Raw genomic sequence first — 22,132 nt, 5'->3', positions numbered from 1 at the left:
CAATTACTCGATTGGGCCTCTTTATGAACCATCACAGACGACTAATTTTTTTGACCATGTTGGGTTTAAAACAGCAGAAAATAGCCAACACCAATCAAGGATGTACACAGGAAAGAAGTGTTAAAACTGAAATAAACATAGCAGCAGCAGTGGGTCTTTACTGTTGGATCACTTTTTATTTCAAAGTTAAGTTATAAAAATGTCATTCCAGCTTCTCTGTAGGAAGAACAATGCTATTCAAATTGCCTCGTTGACTTTAAGCGTCAAGGATCAAGTATACATGGATCCTCATTAGACCAGTATGCTATCAGACATCTGCTCTGCACCTCTCAGCACATTGCAAAGCATCACTAAAGGAAAATGAGGGGAAGCAGTGAGATCACAGGGGAGAATATTAAAGCAACAGCGACTGTAAGGGAGCAGTCAGCCTGGGCCACAAACCTCAGTTCCCTGAGTTAGTAACAGATAAAGTCCCTATGGAGTCTGGAAACGTCACAAAGAAACATTCAGCTAGTTTTCATTTAGATGAGCTATTGCCTTTTATTTTTTTGAAAAACGTGACTCTATTGTGCAAGCACAAACTAATAATTAGTTTAATTAGAAATATGATTAAAATTTAATGTATTTACTCTATTAGCAAGGCAACATATACAAAGAAGTACATTATCTCGTTGCAAGTTAAATGCATGTGCATATAACTGAGCTTGTTAAAGCTCAAGGCTGGTCTAAAGAGGACTTGTTCTGCTGCTGATTTAAGCGTTTATTTTAATGCATCTATATTAATATTCTCTGGTTTGGGACTCGTCATTTTATTTGTAAGTTCTACCATGCAGATCTAAGGTCTGTATGAGAACACAGTCGATCTGTTTTCCACTCAGAAGTGTATTCTCTTTTGTTGTTACAGTGCAATCAGGATTATAACTATGTACAGTCGCATTTATACAAAACAAATGCCCATGCCCTTCTCTGGCTTCTTATAAACAAAACGTACAGGTAGATATAACTTGCAGCAGCACGAAGGCTGAAATATTGCTTTGTTGTGAACAAAAACATTTGCCGACACAGTGATTCAGTGTGTTCATGCCCTATGTGGTTCAGTTTGTCACATTAAAGTGTCTCTCCGGAGCAAAACATGTTATACTGTCGTCTTCAGGAGAGTGAGCCTCCGACAGACAGAGAATCGTGTCCACTGTGTTTCTGTGAATGAAGTAGGATAGCTGCTCAGGGTCTCAGCACCAAAGTGTCCATGTGAGGGTATCCAGTGGACTTTGGGTCTGTCCTTTAGGAAACTTCAGAGGTGGAGTCAGTGAGAGCCTTTGTCAATCAGCCAAGATATGTCTCCAGTCCTGCAACACAGCAACAGTGATCAGATCCTTGCAGATAAGAGCTTTATCACATTTTGAGCTGGGGGATAAGGTGCAGCTGCATGTAAGTGGTGAGTAAAAAGGATTAGCTCATGTTTTTCCATACTTGCCAAGCCGCGCTAACATCCTTCAGTTTTTGTTTGCACACAAAATTGAAAGACATGAGAGAGATGAAGATCAGTAGAACAACAAAAAGACAAGACAAAATGGACATTTTGACAGCGACATTTATAGACCAACACTGACATATAAGCCGCCATATTTGATGAAGAAACAATGTCATCTCATCTGTCACTGTTGAAGACATTATCTATTTTTTTCTTTTTGAAACACAAAGGTTTTTGTATCAAGCTTTTAGAAATACAGTAGCATGCATTGACTCAATACAACTAACATGCAAAAAGTATTAATGTACTGTTGCTACTCCTATAAATAGCAACATAGCACCTGACACCTGAGTCTAATAATGAGGTCGTTAGCAAGACTCTGCAGAACTTGACAACTGAGGAGGTAATTTAGCCATTTGATTCAGACAAATTGGACCAGGAACATATCTAAAAGTTGCAGGACCCCAGTCCCTGGCTATAAACCAGCAGTGGCCTTCAGGGACCAATTTTAACATTGGCTGTATGGTTTACCACCCAGGGTGCCGTGGCCTGATAGGGAAGCCACGAGCAGCCAGCATCCTTTTGCATGACCAGTCAACTCTGTAGGTTGTACATATCCTGAAAAGTTACAAAATGACATGTAACAATTTTGTCTCAGTGGGTTTTATTGAAGGACTGAGTATATATTTAGTTCTGCAAGGAAACTCCAAGGCATCATTCATGCAAAAAATGAATGATGATCAAACTAAAATGCAGTCACTTGACTGAAATTAAATCTTAACTTTAAATTAATTGAACAACTGAGGCGAGATTCGTGATTGTAAGAATGTATAAAATCTTTCTGGATTTTTTTTATATTTTATCGATACGATAAACATTTCTTTAAAAAATATTATAAAAAAGAACTTTAGTGTTAAACGATATGCTTGATTGTATCATAATGTAAACCTAAACCTACCACAGCTTTTATTAGCTAATTATGTTTTCATGTTTTACATTTAGAACTTTTTTTTTTTAAGTCCCAAACTCAAACACCCACTAAATTTTTTCCAAGACTTTAAAAATATAACTGCCAACTGCAATGAGTATAAAATCCCAAACGGAGACTTACTCCACGTCTCGCTTTTTAATCGTCTTTCCGGATCCCAAGACCTCTGCCACCCGAGATACAATGGGGTCATAGTTCATGCTGGCGACAGCAACCACCTCCTCGCTCCTTCAGATGGGAACAGAGCAAATGAACAATTGTAAAACAGTCCAAATATTTTAGTTAGTTTACAGTTTAAAAATGCAACAGTTACCTTGTATAAAAAGCAACAAATCGTAATTCATCCAGATCTCCTTGTATGATGACATCATCAAATCCATCACCATAACCTCAAAACATGGAAAAGGACACAGAAAATGTTGGTTTTTGGTTTAAATTTTTCATCTTAATAGCTATGATGTGTTTCTTTTTCAGGGAGGATGTTCCTAAAGGCACTGTATGTATTTTGGAAGAAAACAATACTCTCAGGAGGACAGATGATTGGACTGTATTAGATTTTAGGTTAAACTGGTCTGTATTGAAGTGAATCTGACCAATTGACTTACATTACAATTAATAAGACTGATTTAGACTTAACTAGATTCAGTACAAATTGATATGAATTAGTTTGTTTGTTTTGTACAGCAGAAATGTTAAAAATGTGATTTAATTCACTTTTAATACACCTCCTAATTCAGAAAATATAAATGTGGATTAATAATTGTTTTCTTTCATCTAAGTCAAGTAGAAGAAATGACAAGAAATAATCAAATTGTGAAATGAAAATATCTAAAATCTAAAAAAGAGTAAGTCAGTTTCACACCTAGCTGTTAAGACACCAATGTCTATCTTTTTTTAATTTTCCCCTTTAACAAACTTTGAAATCTCATTAGAAGTTATATTTTTCTTCAAAATACTCCAGGTCAGGGAATATCCTCCACGGCGCCCTCCCCCACCTGCATAGCGAATGGTCTTCCCAAACATAGCCGACCAGAAGTAAGGCACAGTTTTGAACTCAGAGAGTCTGCCCATAATGCCGAGAGCTGCCACCCTGCCTGTCGGCGACAATGAAAGAAATAAAATAAATCTTACACACGTCTTTCACAGCTTCCCAAATCTGAATCGAGCTTTGACCCGCTCACCGTGCACATGAGCCATCTGCCAGTGAGGGATGTTCACCTTCTTGTTGTTGCGAGGTGGGAAAGGAAACGTGACCACGTCTCCTCCAGCAAACACCCCGTCAACGTTTGTCTGCATCATCTACAGCAGAGATAAACTTCAGTGAAAAAACCCCACAACAAAAGTAGACTTTTTACTCAGACCACAGAGGATTGCAGCACACCTTGTTCACTGTGATGAAGCCCTTTGAGTCCAAGTGGATGCCGCTCTGTTTCAAAAACCCTGTTGCAGGAACACTCCCTGCAGAAGCAGACATGTCAATAGGCTTAACATGAAGGAGGCTGGCAGGAGAAAAGAGAGAAAGTACATTTACTACCTGCTCCGATGACGCACACGTCTGCCCGCAGGACTTTCCCACTCTTCAGAACAACTTCCTTCAGCTGTGAAACAGGGGGAAAAATGGTTCATTTTGAAGTTAAAAGTAACTGCTGCACTTGTGTTTACTTAATTATGTCATGTTACATGAATAACATGTAACATGTTATTTCATGTTACATGAATAAATACTTGAGATTTTTTTAAGGTTTTCATATTCTACAGAGGAGGAGACTGAGCAGTATGTCCTGCTATTTCTCTCACTTTCTGAATACCTGTCCATGTTGACCAATCATCTCTGACACTTCGTTCAGCATGTAGAACTTCACCCTGTTTGTCTCAAACAGCTGCAGAGATGAAGACACCTCAGAGTTACACTGAAACCACAACATGGACACTTTACAGCAGCCTCCATTTCTTTTCAATGATCAATCGCTGCTCCAATTTCTGGTGCAGTATTGACCAGCAGCAGAAACAACTAATGGGATTTGCATTTTAACCAGCAGCATATTCTCGGGGAGAATACTGATGATGGTGCAGTGGATGGGCTTCATGTTCACAAAGGGCTTAAATTCCCAGGAGGGAGCCTTTACCTTCATTATGGCTTTCCCTACTTTCTCCCCGAGAGCTGTTTTGAAGGGGACCGGCTCGATCCCGATGACAGACACTGAGTGGGCCTTGTCAGTCAGAGCTGCAGCCACCTCCATACCTGCCAGCACAACAAAACACAAGGCATTAAGGTGGAAAATGCTTTCATGCATTTATTTTAATCTGTCTAAGCAAATCCCTCTCCATTTATTAGGACAGCTACAACCTTAAAACAGTGAACATTGAGAACTGCTTACTCCTCTGCACCCTCTGACGTCTGCAGGTGTATCCTTTCAACAAGCTTTCTGTATTATATCTGCAAACTCATGGGAGCTATTCTTTTATTTGAGGAAGGTCCTTGAGAATTTAGAAGCAAAGAGAAAGCCTCACAATCAGTGTGTTTTTTTTATATATTTGTGCATAAAAAAAGCATTTTTCTATACAGGGCCGTATTTAGTCTTCAATATTGTTTAGTCTGGTGCTAAATAACTTCCAGCATGACCGGGAGGACTTAGGTGTTCCCGCTGCAGCATCTGTGAAAGCACCACACTGCCCCCTGCTGTCCGACTTTTATATATCTTTCTAACTTTGCATATAAACCAGTAATAGTAACGTTGTCATAATTTAAAGCGCCAGTTACTCTCCAGCATAAACCGGCTGCTTATGAGTCCCACCACACTGTTTTATTCCCTGGGCACAGTAATTACACGGAATAGCAAAACTACACACTCTACTGATCCGTTTTGTCACCATAAACAAAATGTGGACAAAGTCATAAACCTATAAACAACAACTTTAAGTTGGTATTTTTCAACCTTAAGGTTTTTTTATAGAACAACTCAAAGTAGAGCCTACTTGTGATGTAGAAGAAAAAGATACATGGGTTTCAACATTTTTTAAATTAATAAAAACATGAAAAGTGAATTTGCATTTGTATTCGGCTCCCAGGAGTAAATACTTTGATTAACCAGACTTAGCTCTAGTGTGGATATATGATGGATTTGCCAACTTTGAAATTGTTGCAGATTCTAATTTGTAAAATTGCTCAAGCTCAGACAGACTGGATGGATGGTGTTTGTGAAAATAATTTTTCAAGTCTGCCTTTGGATTCAAGCCTGGACTTTGACTGGGTTATTCTTGTACATTAATATATTTTGATCTCATCCAGATTTTACAGATGAGTTGACAGTCGACTCAGTGACTGCAAGATGCCCAAAACAAGCTAAAATCATCATCTCTCCTCAGCTGATTCACACTGAGGTAGGAACATAAAAACAGAAAAATAAGAATAATATACTGTGCTGTGTGTGTAAGGTCAAATTTACAAACAAATAAAAATACAAAAGAGTTATTAAAAACAACATACTTAGATGAAAAGAAAGACTATAATTCTTCAAGACCTACACTTTTGTGCACACAAAACAGCAACAATCTATTAATAATAAATATATTTTAAAAAGGAGCAATGTCAGTGATGGGTTTTTCTCACTCAGCTTTTTTATCTTGGCTTTTTAAAAATATATTTAAGTAATGACACCAACTGGAAGTGTCCAATGAAGTGACTTACTTATTACCTATTATCTTTTTGAATCCTTTTACATTTTTTTTATCAGGCTGTTTTAGCCTATTTTTGAGCTTTGGGCATGTTGTATCATCATAAGCATAAAAAACAATGCTGAGCTGTTTTGAACATTATACATACATTTTTTATTTGAATTTCCTTTAATTGAGCATGAAAAAGGTTTGTGCTACAGGCAAATATTGTGCAAAATCAGACTATCGTAGGGTGCAACCTGTTTTGGAGAAGGGATGGTAATTAAAACTCTATATTCAATAAGAAGGTAAAGAAAATAAGATTTTGTACTAAAATGTTATTATAAAACCTTCCCCTGAATCTAAGAACTTTGTTGAAATGGTTAAATATGAGTTTTTGTCTCACCAACAAAAGATGTTCCCACAATTACGGCGTTCTTGTTGTTGGCAAGCCTCGCTATGCTGTTAGCATCCTCAGGTGTCCGGAGATGGAAAACATTCCTAACGTCTTTCCCCTTGTAGCTCATCGGTTTTGGTCTTTGAAACAATTAAATCAAATTAGGCATTAAGAGTTTCAGACAGAATTAATCATTTTTCTTACTTGCTTCCTGAAGCAATAAAGAGTTTCCTGTACTCCATCCTCAAGCCGTCTTCAAACGTTATAGATCGAGTCTTAACATCCACTGCTACAACCTAAAACAATTGTTGGAGACTTTTTGCTTAAACAAACTTAAAATATAAAATAGTTTCTTTTTTTTTTTTTAGATAAATTGTCATAATCCAAAGTCCCTCACCTCTTTTTCTGTGAGCAGCTCAATGTCATGGTCCTGTAGGAAGTCCATGGAGCGTAACCTCAGCTGCTCTGCTGTGCTTTCTAAAGACTGAAGACAAAGTTACAAACACAGAACAAAAACCGTAAACCGCATTTCTATTTCACCTTGTTGAAAATTGTTTAAAGATCATTTTAAACTTTATATTATGATGGTATTCTAAGCCATCATCAGTATAATTTGCGGACATAATGAAAAAATTATTAATGTTCTTTTCTTTAGTCTATACCAAGCCTTGCATCATTTGAACTTCTTCACATTTTGTCACGTTTCACAACCACAAACTACACCAAAATAAGGTGTGGGATAATTATGAAAAGGGCTGAAATGTGTTTACAATTACAGATCTGACAAATGTTTTGTGTATTACTATTTAGATCCTGGAGTCAAATGTTTATAGAACCACAGTTACTGCAATTTTACCCCACCTTTTCACATTTAGACCCCAAACTTTTTGCTCATTGTTCTTTGTAAAACAGCTCAATCACAGTAAGATTGGATGGAAATGAGCAATTTTCAAGTCTTGCCACATATTCTCAGTTTAATTTAGTCTTGACTGGCTCATCTATTCTAACATATGCATATATTTTAATCTAAATAATTGTTTTGTAGCTTTGGTAGATGGTTTAACATCATCTTCCTGTTGGCTTGTAAACCTTTGCCTTATTCTCAAACTCTTCGCAGCTGCAGACAGATTTTTATCCAGCATTGTCCTATTTTGCTCCATCCATCTTCCCATTAACTCATCTGCCACTTCAAAGTTAAGCTCTACTTTGTGTTGATCCATCAAATAAATTCCTAATAAATGACATTTAAGATTGTGGTGGTTGCTTTCCTGAGGCTCTGTAGAGCTGTCCAACTCTCAACTTTCTTAAGCTTGGCTGCTGCACAATGAGTAGCTGTTCCGTAAAGAGCCACTGACCAAAGCAGCAACTCTGCAGTCTCTTATGTAAGCTTCCCGACATAATGAGCTGCGTCTCAGTGTATATGGCTGGAGTCTGTGTACAAACCTTACTCAGTTTAGGCCTGTCATACGGAGGATGTCTGTCCATGGTGCACATGACGATGCGATCTGTGAAGCCTTCTTGCCTCAGTGTCTCTGCACACACCAGGCTCGCTGGACCTGGCGACAAAGTCACAAATTTCAACCCTAAAAACTACTGTCTTTTAAGAAGAAGGTTGTGGAAATTGTGTTGTTGTTTTTTTCACTTTAAAAATGGTGTCCTACACCAACCTGAGCCGATGATGAGAACATGGCTGAAGCCTGTGTTGGAGTTGATGACGGCCGAACATCGGGACATGGGTTTCAATCTCTTTTGTGACTGAAGTGCCTAAAATGGTATTAAAGATTAGCAGCTTTGTTCAACTTTACCCAGCAGTGCTTGCAGAACTTTTTCACATTTTGACAAATTATAAAACAAAGTACAGAGCTTTGAAAACTTCAAAGAGTGGCGCTTCATCTATCATCTGAGCATGGTACAGCTGCAAACCAACCAAGACATGGACATCTAACTAAACTGACAGGCAAGGCATGGGGAGCACTAATGCCTTAGATGCAGTAACAAAGCCTATACCAACTATCTAGGAGCTGCAGAGATCCACCAATCAAGTGGACAAATCTGTCAACAAGATATAAGTTTTGCAGTCCATAAATGACCTTCATGGAAATGTGAAGCTATTGCTGAAAGAAAGCCACAAGCTTGTCAGAGTTGACTGAAGGATAAAGCTAAAAACAGAGCAGGAAGAAAACTTATTAGAAGCTGCAACGGACTGTCAGCAAATAATCAACCGCCGGATCTAAAACCAAATAGTTTAGATGAAAGCTTGTTCATGTGTTAGGATGGTCTAGTTAAGGTTTAGTTGACAATACAAACTGTAAAGCCATTACTTGAATTTTGTTCTCCATCCAGTTAGAGTCAAAGCAATTTTCCAAAACAGACAAAGCAATTACCTGAGACTGCAGATGTCCAACAGTGGTAAAGACATGCGCTAACTGCAGTGATTCTATGAAGTGATAACTTGGAGGAGATTAACACAAATCCATGCCACACTTTTAAGATTTACATCTATACAAATCTTTGGAAATCATCAATACTTCTCCGATTTCAGAATTTTGCTCAGTTTGTTAATAATACATGACAAGAAACTCCAATAAAATCCACTGAAGTCTGTGGTTGTAATGTGACAAAATGTGAAAAAGATTTAGATAAAATATTCCCATACTTTTTTTGTTTGCTTGTTTCTTACCTGCTTGTTTGCACGAATTATCACCTTGTCCTTTTCAACTCTGACCTGGAGCAAACAGACATCAGCGACCTGTTCACTTTTTGATAAGGCAGACAATGTGTTACGAGGGACCAGCAGCAGGGAAGGTCACCTGGAAGGTAGGCAGACTGTCCAGACCTGGGAAGTCCTCTATGTCTCCTGTTGCTGTGCTGAAACAGGCGCCGTGCCAGGGACAGCGCACATGTCCTTTAGATAGGACACCTACAAGGAGAGATAGTAAGTCAAAGGTGTCCCAGTGATATAAAATAATAGTTGCAATGATAATCAACATAACTCTGACCTTTGACCAGTGGTGCTCCGTAATGCGGACACTTGTGGGCCATGGCGGAAAACTCCCCGTGTTGTTTGATGAGCAAAGCTCTGCCACATCCCAGATCGACCTCTCGCATTCTGTCCCAGGCGCAAAAACAAAACAAACGATGAATTCAAGGGGAAAACAAAATGATGTATAATTTGAAAACAGCTACAGTGCCTTGCAAAATCATTTGTTGTTTCACAGTATCTGAGCCTGCATTTAGTTTTCTGGTTTTTATATTGTTAGCATAAAAAAGTCTGTATTTTCTATATACCTTTATTCATCATTCATCACTATTTTCTTTGCTGCCATTTATTCCCTGCTTCAGGGCTTAAACTTAGACACAGCTAACTCATTAAATAATACTAAATGATTCTGGATGGTAACACAAGCCTAATATAGAAGTAGATTCATTCATATGTGTAAAGTTAGCATATCAACCAGCTGAAACTAGAACAACCTATTAGACTTTTGCTGTTGACGTCCAGCCTGAGCTCCAGGGAACAGATCCTCAATCAAAGCCTTGGTAGAATCACCATTAGAGCTTTATTGAAGACTTTTTTCACAATTAGTCACATTACAACAACAAGCTTCAATGTATTTTATTGGCATATCCTCACATTGATGTGTTATCCTTGAATAAAAGAGTAAAACAAAGACTTCATGAATCCCTTAATCATTAAATAGTCTGTGTTGCTGTTCTGTGGAGGTCCGTTAGAGAATACTAGTGGACAAACAGCACCATGAAGATCAAGAAAAAAAGTTGGGTCAAGGAAAATGTTATGGAGAAGTTTATATCAGGGTTAGGTAGTAAGAAAATACCCAATGCCTGAAAATATGAAAAGAGCCAAGAGTCACATTGTAACCATGGATGAACTGCAAAGATCCATTACATATCTCACAACTCCATGAAAGAGTGGGAAGAAGAAGCCACTGTTGAAAGAAAGCTTTGAAAAGCTCAGTTTCCACTTTGCAACATTCTGATCAGAAGAGTCCAACTTGAAACTTTTGACCGACATGCAACACACTGTGTGTGAAGGAAAACTAATGATGTAGATCACTCTGAGCACACCATGCAAGTGGCAGCATAACACTATGCTTGACTTATAGACACAGGACATGGTTTAGCTCAACGTGTCCTAGTCAAAGTGCAGTCTCAGTGATCTTAAGCTGCCTTACAATAAAGAATGAGCAAAACATCCAGTGAGTACGTGTGCAAAGCTGGTAAAGATGTTCTTTAAAAGACTTGAATTGAAGCGAAAGGTTGAATAACACGACATGCCACATATTCTTCTGATTTGTCAAAACAAAACTGAAAACCAGGTATGTTTTTCCTTCCTCTTAAAAAGTAAAGAATACTTTGTTTTGCTGTATCACATATATTTTAATAAAAGACAATGTCTAGCATAATAAAATTTTTAAGGTGCAGGGGATGCAGGAGTGAAAGAAAGCAGAATAATCTGCTTCTTGTAAAAAATATTAAGTAAATATATGATTCCTTTTTCCTTACTGTCCATTTTCCAGGTCTTTAACGTGACACACAGAGGCCTCCACATAATCCCGGGAGTTGTGGTTGAGCGGCAGCAGCATGGAGTCTTCGTCAGAGCTGTGTGCCAGGGCCCCATTCAGTCTGCAGTCAGCGAAGGGGCTCGCTTTGCCATTAGGGGACAGGCCGTCCACTTCTTTTTCTTTTTCCAGGAGAGAGAGCTCCACTTTGACTTCAACTACACAACACAGACATGTGGTTCTTAGAAACCGAATAAATAAATGCGTACAGAGCAGTCACTAGTATGCCACAGTTAATATCAGTGACCAAATGATTTCAGATAGAAATAGACTGAAACTATTAACAAATAAACATCTTAATGTTGGCTGATTGCTAGTGTTAGCTTTCCTTAAAGCACTACACTTTTAATACAGTTTTTTTGCCCCATTTTTTCTTTTGCTTTCACACCAGTATGTTATGGGAGTGTTTTTCCTTTAGGAAAAGAGAATTGTTTACAACTTTGGATCACATTGACATAGACGTCTCCACAACTTGGACAAATGAAAGCAGTGTTCAGGAAAGAAATAGATTTTCAAAAATATCCTTTTTCATTCTATTTCTGGGCTCCCTTTGCCTTTTTCTATCATTTAGAGAATTAGTCATTTTGCCACTCATGCTCTTGATCATAAACAAAATCATGAATCAATGTGCTTTGAAAATGTATTGCCCTCCTCACCTTTTTTTGTTTTTGCTTTTGAGTCACACATGTTTCAGATCAACAAGCAAATAATAAACATAACTTTCATTATTGTATTTGATGAAAAGTGCTGCCATAACCTTACCCATTTGAAATTTAACAGTAATAAATCACCAATGTCAATGTCAAATTTATTTATATAGCACTTTAAAAACAGGTTTAAAACTGCACCAAAGTGCTGTGCAAAAACGATAATAAAATAAGTTGATAAAAAGAAAAAGAAAAAAATATTACAATAAAAGAAAACAAAATCCATACAAACACAAACATTTTTGTCATGTATGGATTCAGTTTCTTTGGGACAATGCGCCGCCGTCGGCTCCAAGATTGTGGATGTGGAGAAGGCGCTGTGTAACTCCAGCTTCACTGCAGCAGGCTTTATCTGTTTGGCTGGAAAAATGTGCTGATCATTCCGGTTCTTACACAGTAATCTGCCTGGAATTTTCTCCTGCTGAGCAAGTCTTAATTAAAATCAATGGAAAATCGTAATAGTGAGAGCAATTGCACAAGTGGAGGAGAAGGGGAGACTGTTATGTGCCTATGAGGAGAATCTCCAGACGCTACTGTAATGCAACAACTCTTAGCTCTCGACTTCTGAATAGTGTATGTGATTGTGAATATGTTTTCAAAGTGCTTTGAATGCAGCTGTCATTTACTTGCTGTGCATTGTGTAAAGAAGTGAAACAGACATGAAAAAAAACACAGGATGTTTATTTGCTGCTGTGTGACTTCACTGTATCAGCAAGTTTTCAGCATATTTTCATGCAAATGAGTTGGTACAGAGCCACATCTTTAAAGCCCTCCATTCCTCATGCAGCCCATGTTAGAACCATTTACCCTCCAATAAAGGCATTTAAACAGCACTTGCTGCATATCTGAAACTTTCTCACCTCAACAGTGAGCAGCTGACATGAAAACATCATAGGTGGAGATGATGATAGTTGTACAACAAACAACTTCAATGAGCTCTAGATGCCAAAAGTTAACAATTTTCTAGGTTTTCTCTGAACAGCCTGTCTGACAACCAATGCATATGCATATGACAAGACCAAAGTCTATTAGTGTCTTCCTAATGATCCTGACTATAGGTGCTGCTGCTGCTACTTTCTCTGTGACTCAAAATACTAAAAACTCCCAAGACATTCTAGGAAGGGGAAATGTGGATTTACAAAACTTAGAAAACACGTTAGGGCATTTTTCTAAAATGCTGCAGATTCCGACATGATCAATTCAAACAACTGTAAATTGGTGTAAGATCTGAAGGAAGGCCAAAACTGATGGAAGAAAACGGGTGAGGATGTTTAGGAACGACTCAGGTGGCACCAACATGCTAGCCTAGCATGTACTGTAAGATGCTGGACCAGCACTGTCCACACTGAAGCCAGTTTAACAACAACACGGACTCACATGGCCAGAGATACGCCTGCAAAGATCGTATTTAAGTAAAACAGCACCTTTAGTTTCCTTAGCCTTTTCTCAAATACAGGGCGACTGTGGGGTTTTCTAACAGCACAATGATCCCATTGAAGTAGTTTTGTAATGAAAAAAACTGAAAAAACAAAGCTCTGACGCGGTCCTAGCCCTATTTAAATTAAAATATTGTGTTTAAAAGCAGAATATATCCCAGGAGACTGACCAGTTTAAATGACCTTAGTCAATTCTACCAAGAACAGGGGTGAGACATCCAGTCAGAATTATGAAAAGAAGTTTGTTGATGGCAATAAAACTCTTTTGAGCTTACTGATAGGGTCACTGGGCATATTTTAGTCTGCATCATTTTATAATATCTGCCCTGTGATATCTGATGCTGTGTGGATTAGAGAAAATCCACAGTAAATGTAGACTTGTGCATCCAACACATGTTTCTAAAAAACATTGCACTTGCAATGAGTAGTTCAGATAAATCTTTAAAACACCAAAATTAAAAGTAAATTTGTGGAATGAGTGCATATATATATAGACATAGGTCAGGGCTTGTGAGACGTATGACTTCAGGGACTTTTTCAGTTCAAAATTTCCCTCGTGCATCACAGAAATTTGTATTGAATTTATTATTGAGTTTGTTTGCTTTTGGCTCAGGAGTTCCTCATAGTAGGAAGTGCCTGGAAAACCTCCAGAGTGGGTGGGGGAATTTAACCCAGAGGACATCCTGACCTCAACTGACCCCCTTCAATGCAAAGGAGCAACAGCTTTGAGCTCCTCTCAGTAGACAGCTGGAGGCTGACTTGGATGTCTTTTAGTAATTAGCTATGCACATAGGTGAGGGTCGGGACATAGACGTACAGTTAAATCATGAGGTTGTCCTTTTTGGCTAAACGCTGGCACCATCAATGCTTCTCTCCACCTCCATCCATGATCCAACTACTGCAGCTCCATCCACCTCATCTTCATACATTCAGCCCCAATACAGACAATCTACTCTGGCTAATCCAATCATAAAGATTGAAGTTTTACAATATTTCTTAAATTTTTTTTTTATTTTTAAACAATTACTGACTCAAATAAAGTAGACAAATGAATAACTGCAGTAAAATTAGAAGTCTAAACTACTGTGTTTTTGCTTTTTACACTCATTTGTTTTTAATGTTTGTAGTTCACTTTGGTCTTGGCCTCACTTGACTAGCTGTTAGCTCATGACTTCTGGATCAACTAGCCTGGATTTATACAAAAAACTGGAAAGATATTTGCTGCTGGTAGGCTATTAACTGTTGAAATTATTAACATAATCCAAATTCAAAAATCTTGAGTCTTTAATTTACATTCGTCTTTGTTCCCCTCGTCCTCCTTCTCTCCACCGTATGATGCATATCAAACAAGAGACATGAAAACATGTTCTGTTCAGGATATATTTGAGTCTCAGTATGTAATCCTCTTTTGATGAAGATGCTTCAGAGAGCTTTTAGCTTCCTCCCACACAAAACATTGTACTGCGAACACAGGAGGCTGAGATCATGTGCACAGCAGAATTTGGAGGCGGCCAGAAAATTATTCAAACCGAACAGTTTAATTTATTCTACATCTAGTTTGTGTTTCCTGAAGCCTCTGAAAACAAGAAAAATAAATGTCTTTATAATAATAATAAGCCATTTTTAGAGACCTAACTTTTTGGCAGACACGTCCTTTGGTCACATTGAAAGGTTGGGCTATTCTGATTAGTTTTATACCTGAACATACAGTACATCCCAACTGTGAAGTACAGAGGTGGCAACATCTTGTGAAGGTGTTTTGATGCAGGAGGGACTGGTGCACGTCCCAAAAATGAGGAAAGAACATTATGTGGAACAATTGAAGCAACGTCTTGAGACATCAAACAGGAAATTAAAACTTGAGGACAAATGGACAATGATCGATCCAAAGCATACACCCAAATATGCTACAAATTAGCTTAAAGATAACAAAGTCAATATTTTCAAGTGTTAGTCACAAAAGCCCTGATCTCAGTCCAATAGAAAATTAGGTTTTAGAAATGCATATGAGAGCAAGGCAGCCTTACACCAGTTCTTTCAGGAGGAATGGGAAAAATTATTTGAGAATTGGGAAGATTTAGGGACAACCAAAATGTTTTCACCCAGATTACAGAGTTTAAAAGCTAATTAAACCATATTTCAGGTAATCATAAGTAAACTTCTGAACCTGGGCTCTAAATCTCCTTCAGGACATGAGTTTGGATAGCATCTTTCTTACCTGCTTTGGGTTTGGAGAAGCATCCTCCCATGGTGGGCCCAGGAAAGATGGACACCAAAAAAAAGGGGGGGAGGACGAGAGGGAGGGATCGGGGGAAGGAAGGAGAGGTGTGGTCAGATCGTTGGACCTGACTGTGCAGCAAAGAGAGGAAAGTGATGCAGAACGGGTGGCATGAAACCCTGCAAGTCGAAGATAGCCATTGCACACACCAGCTCTTCTATATAATCTGTGAAAAAAGGGGGAAAAAAAGACATGAAAATGATACGGCTCACAGCTATGAAAACCTACCGGCTTTACAAGGATCAAACCAACTATTTTAAAATAAAACAAGTTATTTAATCTAAGCAGGGGAAAAATGCTTTCAATTATCTCAATTTAACAATCAGCATTTATGACATAAACTTTCAATTTTGGTTTCTTAGTTCTATAAGGACAGCTGTGCATAATTATTATTCTACTCCTACTGGGGTGTGTGTGTGTGTGTGCGTGTGTGTGTGTGTGTGTGTATGTAAAATGTAAATGCTTGTCAAAAGGAAGTAATTTTGTTAATTAGGAACATTTTCACACACATTGCTACCTTTGTTCATGCATTTTGCATGGGAACTTGTTAAATATTAACCCCACTCCAGCACCTATAAACTTTCCTGTCAGACAGTGTTTTCAAGGGAACCAGAGGCCCCTTGAGTTTCAAAGCTCCCCCTTGTCTTGTTTTGTTGCCAAACTTCACATTTCTGCCAACTCGGCTGTCTCGCCTATGATGTGGTACGTTACACATGTGGTGCTCAGTGCCATGAATCTGAACACATACAATGACAGATGCATCACTCAGTTTGCTGCAATCCATCAACCAATTATCCTTTACAAGCACAGAGACTGCTTGATATTCTGAGCACATCTAAATGTGCTAAATCTGGTTGCTTAAGTGTTTACACTTTACTTCTCTCTTTTTCTCACAACAAGATGCCATTTTGTAGCAAAGAAATGAGTCCTTCAGAAATTACATAAGTATAACACAACTTGAAAGAATAAACACAGGTTTCTGCCCTATAACATAAAATAATATTTGAATATGTTCTAATGAAAACCTGGCAAAGAAGCCTAGAAATCCCTGACATTTGTAAAATTTTAAACTGCAACTTCAATTATTTGACTTCAAGTTAATAGTGCCTCATCATTTATGTTGTATTAAAGTGTAATAAGCCTGAAGGAACACTGCTGAGGCTGACTTTGCTGTCATGTCCATGGTGTTAAATATGTACAGTAGATCACATGCACATTCAATTGCCTTGCAGAAAGACTGAGAAAACAACCAGTGATTTATGAAGTGGTAAAGTTTATTTCTTGTAATAAATATGACAAGTCACATTTAGTGTCCTGCAGATGGAGTGAAGCTTCTTTTTCAGCATTCCTGCATAAACTCCTCCACATATCTGAACTTTCCTCCAGAGAGCCATCACCCATGTTGCAGATTTCACTTGCTCAAAGCCCTTCCCCAAGTGAGACACTGCATGGAAAAACTTGCCTCTCGCATGTTGCGCTTTAATTATTTGTCACAACTGAAATTTTGATGAATAGCACTGGAAAGCCGAGAGCTATTTCACACTGGACTTCCAAGAAACGCAAGATATTTTGTGCAAAAACCAAAGTAGGTTAAGCAGATTTGGTTGCCACAACATATGACGCAGATCCCGTTCTATCGCTGTTGGGCCTGTCCCCGAGCAGTGCTAGTAATCCTGCTAGCAAACAAGCTGTCAGTTTCACTACGACTGTATTACCTGTTACTGGAATTATATTGCAGGGGAGAATTAGCAAAACGCAGCTCCCGCTCGGAGGTGGGGAGGCCCCGCTTGTTAATGAACACTGAGAAGCTGGAAGGTCTACGCTCCACCTAAAGGTCACTTCCATCAGTCAGAGCCAAAGTCGGAGTTCGCATAGGGATTTGCAATCAGTGATGGTCTCACACTACAAAGAAGAATGTCACAAAATCTCAAACTGATTGCAAGGGTAAATATCACCGAGGACTGATTTTAAACTTCACATGTAACAAAATGTGACATTTAATAAGAGAATTTGTAATTTTTCACCCTGATGTTACATTACAATCAAAGGCCTCCACATATCTTGTTGCAATTGATAGAACAATGCAGAGAAGCAAATAAATGTGAAGCTGAAGGAAAATGAAGGAGGGATTTAAATCTAAAAAGTGTGGCAGGGATTTGTCTTGAGCTCTCGCGTGTCAACACTGTGAGAAAACAACTTTTTGCTGCAAAGAGCAGCAAAAACTTTTGCAAAGAGCTACAGATCTACTGTCGCTTGTTCTGCTTGTTAAAATCGTTGATTAACCATTATCTGAATCTTCAGTCTTTTTCTGCTGAAACAGTTTTTCTTTCATTTTTCATATTACCATCAACTCTCACCGGCGTGCCTGTCCCTAATGAAGAAAAACAACTCAGCTGTATGATGTTGCCACCACCATGTCTCACCCTGGTGTTCAGGGAAGTGTCAGTCATTTTTACAACTATGATTTTCTACTTACAACTCTTACATAAAAGCCAGATTTATGCAGGGCACTGTAGTTGCCCCATCAAGAGATTCTCCCACCTGAGCTGTTGATCCCTGCAGCTCCCCACAAGTTAGTATGGGCCTCTTGGCTGATTTTCTGATTAAAACTTTACTTACTCCGTCTGTTAGTTGAGGTGAACTGACATAGGTTTGCAGTATGCAATACTCTTTGCATTTTCAGATGATTAATTAAAACATGCTCTATGAGATGTGCTAGGCTTAGGATATCATCTTATAACCCAATCCTAATTCTAGCTCTAAATTAGGTCATTTTTGAAGGCAAATGGTTGCACCAGATTATACAGGATTTAGAGGCTTCAGAGTAAAGTGGGCAAATATTAATGAAAGTCACAACATTCAGATTTTTATTTCTAAATTATATTTACACTATGGGTTAGCATACGATTCTAATTAACTATATTGAGGATGTATAAATGTACATCCAAATTACATTTTTTGGAAATCATTGTATGTAACGGTTATGGAACCACAAACATGTCAGTAACATCTAAATTAAGTCAAATGAGTAAATGAAGGGAAGAATTAGTTTGTAACAGACAAATATATCTGTTTTTATTCACTATTTTTACACTTAACTAAACAGATCCTCTGGTCCTGATCTGAATAAAAGACAAACATTTCAAACACCTTATTCGGCCACACCTGTCTCTCACAGACTGGCTTGGGAGCAACAAGATAAGCCTTGGGAATTATCCTCAGGTTGAGTAAAGAAGTTGTTGAGTTTTACCAGGTGCAAGTATATTTTTTGTGTTGTCGGCTTAATGAAACTTTCAAAATCAACCAAACTGAGAGTTTTTAACTTTGGGTTTGTTGGTGGTAAAGTTCTGGCATCTTTGCTTGATCATAGTGGAAGATGATGGGAGCAACAGAGCTTTTCTGAATAAATCCCACCTGAAGCAAAGATACAACAAAATGACACAACAAGATGTGTTTTTACTCGGTTTGGCTACTCTATCAATAAGACAATGTTTGCTGTATAAGGTATCAAGCTAATTAATTACTCTTCTAAAGCATTAATGTTTGTTCCTTGTTGTTAAATGACTCCAACAAAATGTTTGCCTGCACTTCTTGCTGAAAATAACTGAACAAAGATGAAATGCGATGCCGAGGTGTGAGCCATATTTTCACCAGATTACCAAGGTCACAGTTAAGCTTTGAAAGGAATTCAAAAACAAACTCTAAGTTGTAACAATGCACCACTTTAGTTGCCACGTGGAATTAAAAAAACATATCATTCAATTGTTTCTGTTATTTTATACAGTAATATTAACATAATTTTAAAATGCGTAAATGTAACCCTAGGTGTCTGAATATGGCATTAAATTCCCTAAAGCCACAGCTGCAGGACAAAGGCACAAGCGAATTGTTTCAGGTCACTTTGCCGCCACTTTGAGCGATAACCTCTCCATGATGTCATGGAAAACTAAAACTGAGCTTTATAAAAGGGGTGTGCACCCCTGCAGGGGAGCTGTGCTTCCACGTAGCGGTTTTCTACTTCCCAGTTTCAGCGAAAGCACAAATTTAAATACCTGCAATTCTTCTGCAGCAACTCACAAAGATATTCACCATTTTTGATGTTCTGAGAGACATTCACTGGCTCTATCTGCGTCTTCGAACTAGTAACTATTATTTATTGTTTAACAAAAGTGATGAGAACTGACCATATTCTGTTATGTGATTTCAGCTGACAAATTGTGGCCACACTGTGCTTGTGACTCCAGGGGGTGGAAAGTACTGAGTCCCAGACAAATAAATAAACAAGATTTACTCTGAATGAAGCAATGGAGAAAGATGAATTAACACATTTTTCCAGTTATTCAAACAGCATCTCAAAATAACAGGAGAAGAAGAAAACAAGCTGAGCTACATTTCTCTGACTGTAAGAGGAATAAATCAGCTTACCAGTGTGCATGGAGCAGGTGCACTGAGGTCCTGTCAAACTCTCCCACAGCTCAGCCTCCGATGCAGGGCATGGCAGCAAGAGTTTCCTAGCTGTCCCTCTCCGGTGATAACTCTCTCCTCTGGAGTATTCCCAGGTCGACTGTCCCTCCTCTGCTTCTTGATGCAGCAGAGGTTCCAGAGAGAGTGTGTCAGAGAGTGTTTTGTATGTGTATACAACAAGGCGCACCCCTCCAGCAGCAGACTGAGCTGACCGGTCGTGGGAGTCGCTCTCTTTCTCTGGCCGAGCCTGAAAATGCAGCACGGAGGACCTTTGCCAGTTTCTCAGCTGTATGCAGTATTGATGGAGTTGCTGAGGGGATGCTAACACAGCATGAATCCTCACCGTTCCCTGCTCTTGTCCTCCCACCCCTCCTCTTCTGTTTCCCTGAGCGGAGGCACCCTGTTTCCCTCTCTCCTTCTCTTTCTCTTGTTGTTCCCTTCAAACCCTCTCAGCCTCCCCTTTAGATGTCAAAGACATGACTTGCCAGTTAAACCTGATCAAAGACTTGCTGCGCCGCATGCTGACTGCTCACTCTTTGCACTGCCTGCTTCCTCTGCTGCAGTGCATGCATCAGCTGTTGTAAAACTCGTCCACGTTGATAGTTTTCACTCTGGCCACACATGAAAAGAACGGCTGAAAACATTGACACAGCTCTTACTGTGTGCCTCACATTTGTCAGTGTGATCAGCAGAGGGAGAGGTTGGAAATGCAGTAGTTGCAGTGGATGCAAAGTTCTCCCATGTATGGCAAGCAATTTGTGTAAATATTTAACCTCCTTGATGTCCAGTTATTTCTGCCTGCTGAATGTGCTCAGATGTCTTCCAATCATACATTTGTTCAACTTGGTGCAATATTTTCTTGTACTAGCTTCAGACCGCAATTACAAGTAGAACCAGAAGTCCCAGTAAACCAAAGTATCTCATTTGTAAAGCAAAACTGCTAACTGTCAGGAAGTGCGGGTGGTGAGAGTGGTGAGGCAGATGCAGCGGACCCAGGTATGATGAATATGATGTTTTAATGAAAATAACTTAGTCCAAACAACGAGCAGGAGTAACACACACTGAACACGAAGAGACTAAACATTGACGACACAGAAGCTAACATTGACGAGGACCCGACGAGGAACAAAGGACACAGGTGGAGTTAAATACACGGGAGGGTAATCATAGAAACGAGACACACCTGGGAACAATCAAGGGGAGGACAGGACAACGAAGAGACTTAAGGGGACAGAAAACTCTAAATAAACACAGAAAGACACAGATCATGACACTAACTAGTAAGCTTTTTGAGAAACTAGTTAACGACTTGAGCAGATTGATTGCTAGTCATACTAGCAAAAGCCCTAACATGTCAACTAGTTGGCAGTAAATTAGTACAACAGTAATTGAATAGACTGACAGTTGTTAGTTTGTCAAAATGTAACATTTTTGCTCTATTAGTGGGAAATTTTGCCTATTAGTTGACTAAAAGTGTAACTAATTGGAAAATGTCTCTAATAATAGTATTTGTGAACTAGTGGCAACATATTGAACACGTAAATGTTTTACTACAACACTATGACTGATATGGAATATTTACACAAGAAGCTTGCCATATGTATCTAGACATTTGGTTGTTCAATATTTTCCTTGATTAGTTTATAAACAATCTTGTTAGTAACACTTTTTACCAAAAATAATTGTGTCTAAAAAGAAGTGAGAGTCTAAAAGCATTGACGAGTTTACTAGTGCACACCTGGGGGAGTACCAGTCAGGTAAAATTGCTGGACTGCACTGGGTGACTACTGCAGACATTTTAGGCTTACAACTAAGTTAACAAGTAGAATTTATTTAAACTATTTTAACATAAAACGTTAAAGTTTTTATTATCATCTTGTTAACTAGCACAGATGTCATCTACTGCAGCAAAAAGTCTAGTTGAGAAATTTGTGCTGGTTGAATGTCACTTTTACTTTGTAATAGGACAAAACTGTCACTTGGCAAAAATATTTACCAATTTTTGAACATGAACTATTATATCCAAAGAACCAGCTGTTGGAGTTTGGTGGCAAACTAACCTTCAAAAATGATGCCGATGTCAAGGGTATCAAATATGTATAGTACAGCTTGCCATAGCCTGGGGCTTAAAAGAAACAAAAGAGAAAACACACACTG

General features: G+C 38.6%; 1 protein-coding gene across 2 annotated transcripts; it reads right to left on the bottom strand.

The window, feature by feature from the left end:
* Positions 1-156: 156 nt before the first annotated feature.
* Positions 157-20,629, bottom strand: aifm3 (AIF family member 3). Of its 2 annotated transcripts, XM_028032663.1 has the most exons (21): positions 19,937-20,629; positions 15,452-15,677; positions 11,035-11,248; positions 9,510-9,619; positions 9,321-9,430; positions 9,191-9,235; positions 8,178-8,274; positions 7,954-8,066; positions 6,908-6,994; positions 6,715-6,806; positions 6,520-6,650; positions 4,586-4,701; positions 4,268-4,339; positions 3,994-4,057; positions 3,841-3,917; positions 3,641-3,758; positions 3,455-3,553; positions 2,773-2,848; positions 2,583-2,687; positions 1,471-1,491; positions 157-1,346 (listed from the first exon to the last, which is right to left on the bottom strand). In XM_028032663.1, exons 2-21 carry the CDS (start codon positions 15,480-15,482, stop codon positions 1,304-1,306), a joined length of 1,821 nt encoding a protein of 606 aa, XP_027888464.1. In that variant the 5' UTR covers positions 15,483-15,677; positions 19,937-20,629; the 3' UTR covers positions 157-1,303. The 2 variants fall into 2 exon arrangements, with proteins under 2 accessions (XP_027888464.1, XP_027888465.1); XM_028032664.1 differs by lacking the exon at positions 1,471-1,491 and having other exon boundaries at positions 19,937-20,628.
* Positions 20,630-22,132: the final 1,503 nt, after the last annotated feature.

This window comes from Xiphophorus couchianus, chromosome 12 (assembly GCF_001444195.1).
Source record: "Xiphophorus couchianus chromosome 12, X_couchianus-1.0, whole genome shotgun sequence".
Classification (NCBI taxonomy): Eukaryota; Metazoa; Chordata; class Actinopteri; order Cyprinodontiformes; family Poeciliidae; genus Xiphophorus; species Xiphophorus couchianus.
Note: the sequence above shows the minus strand (reverse complement) of the source record. Positions and strands in the feature narration are given on the sequence as shown.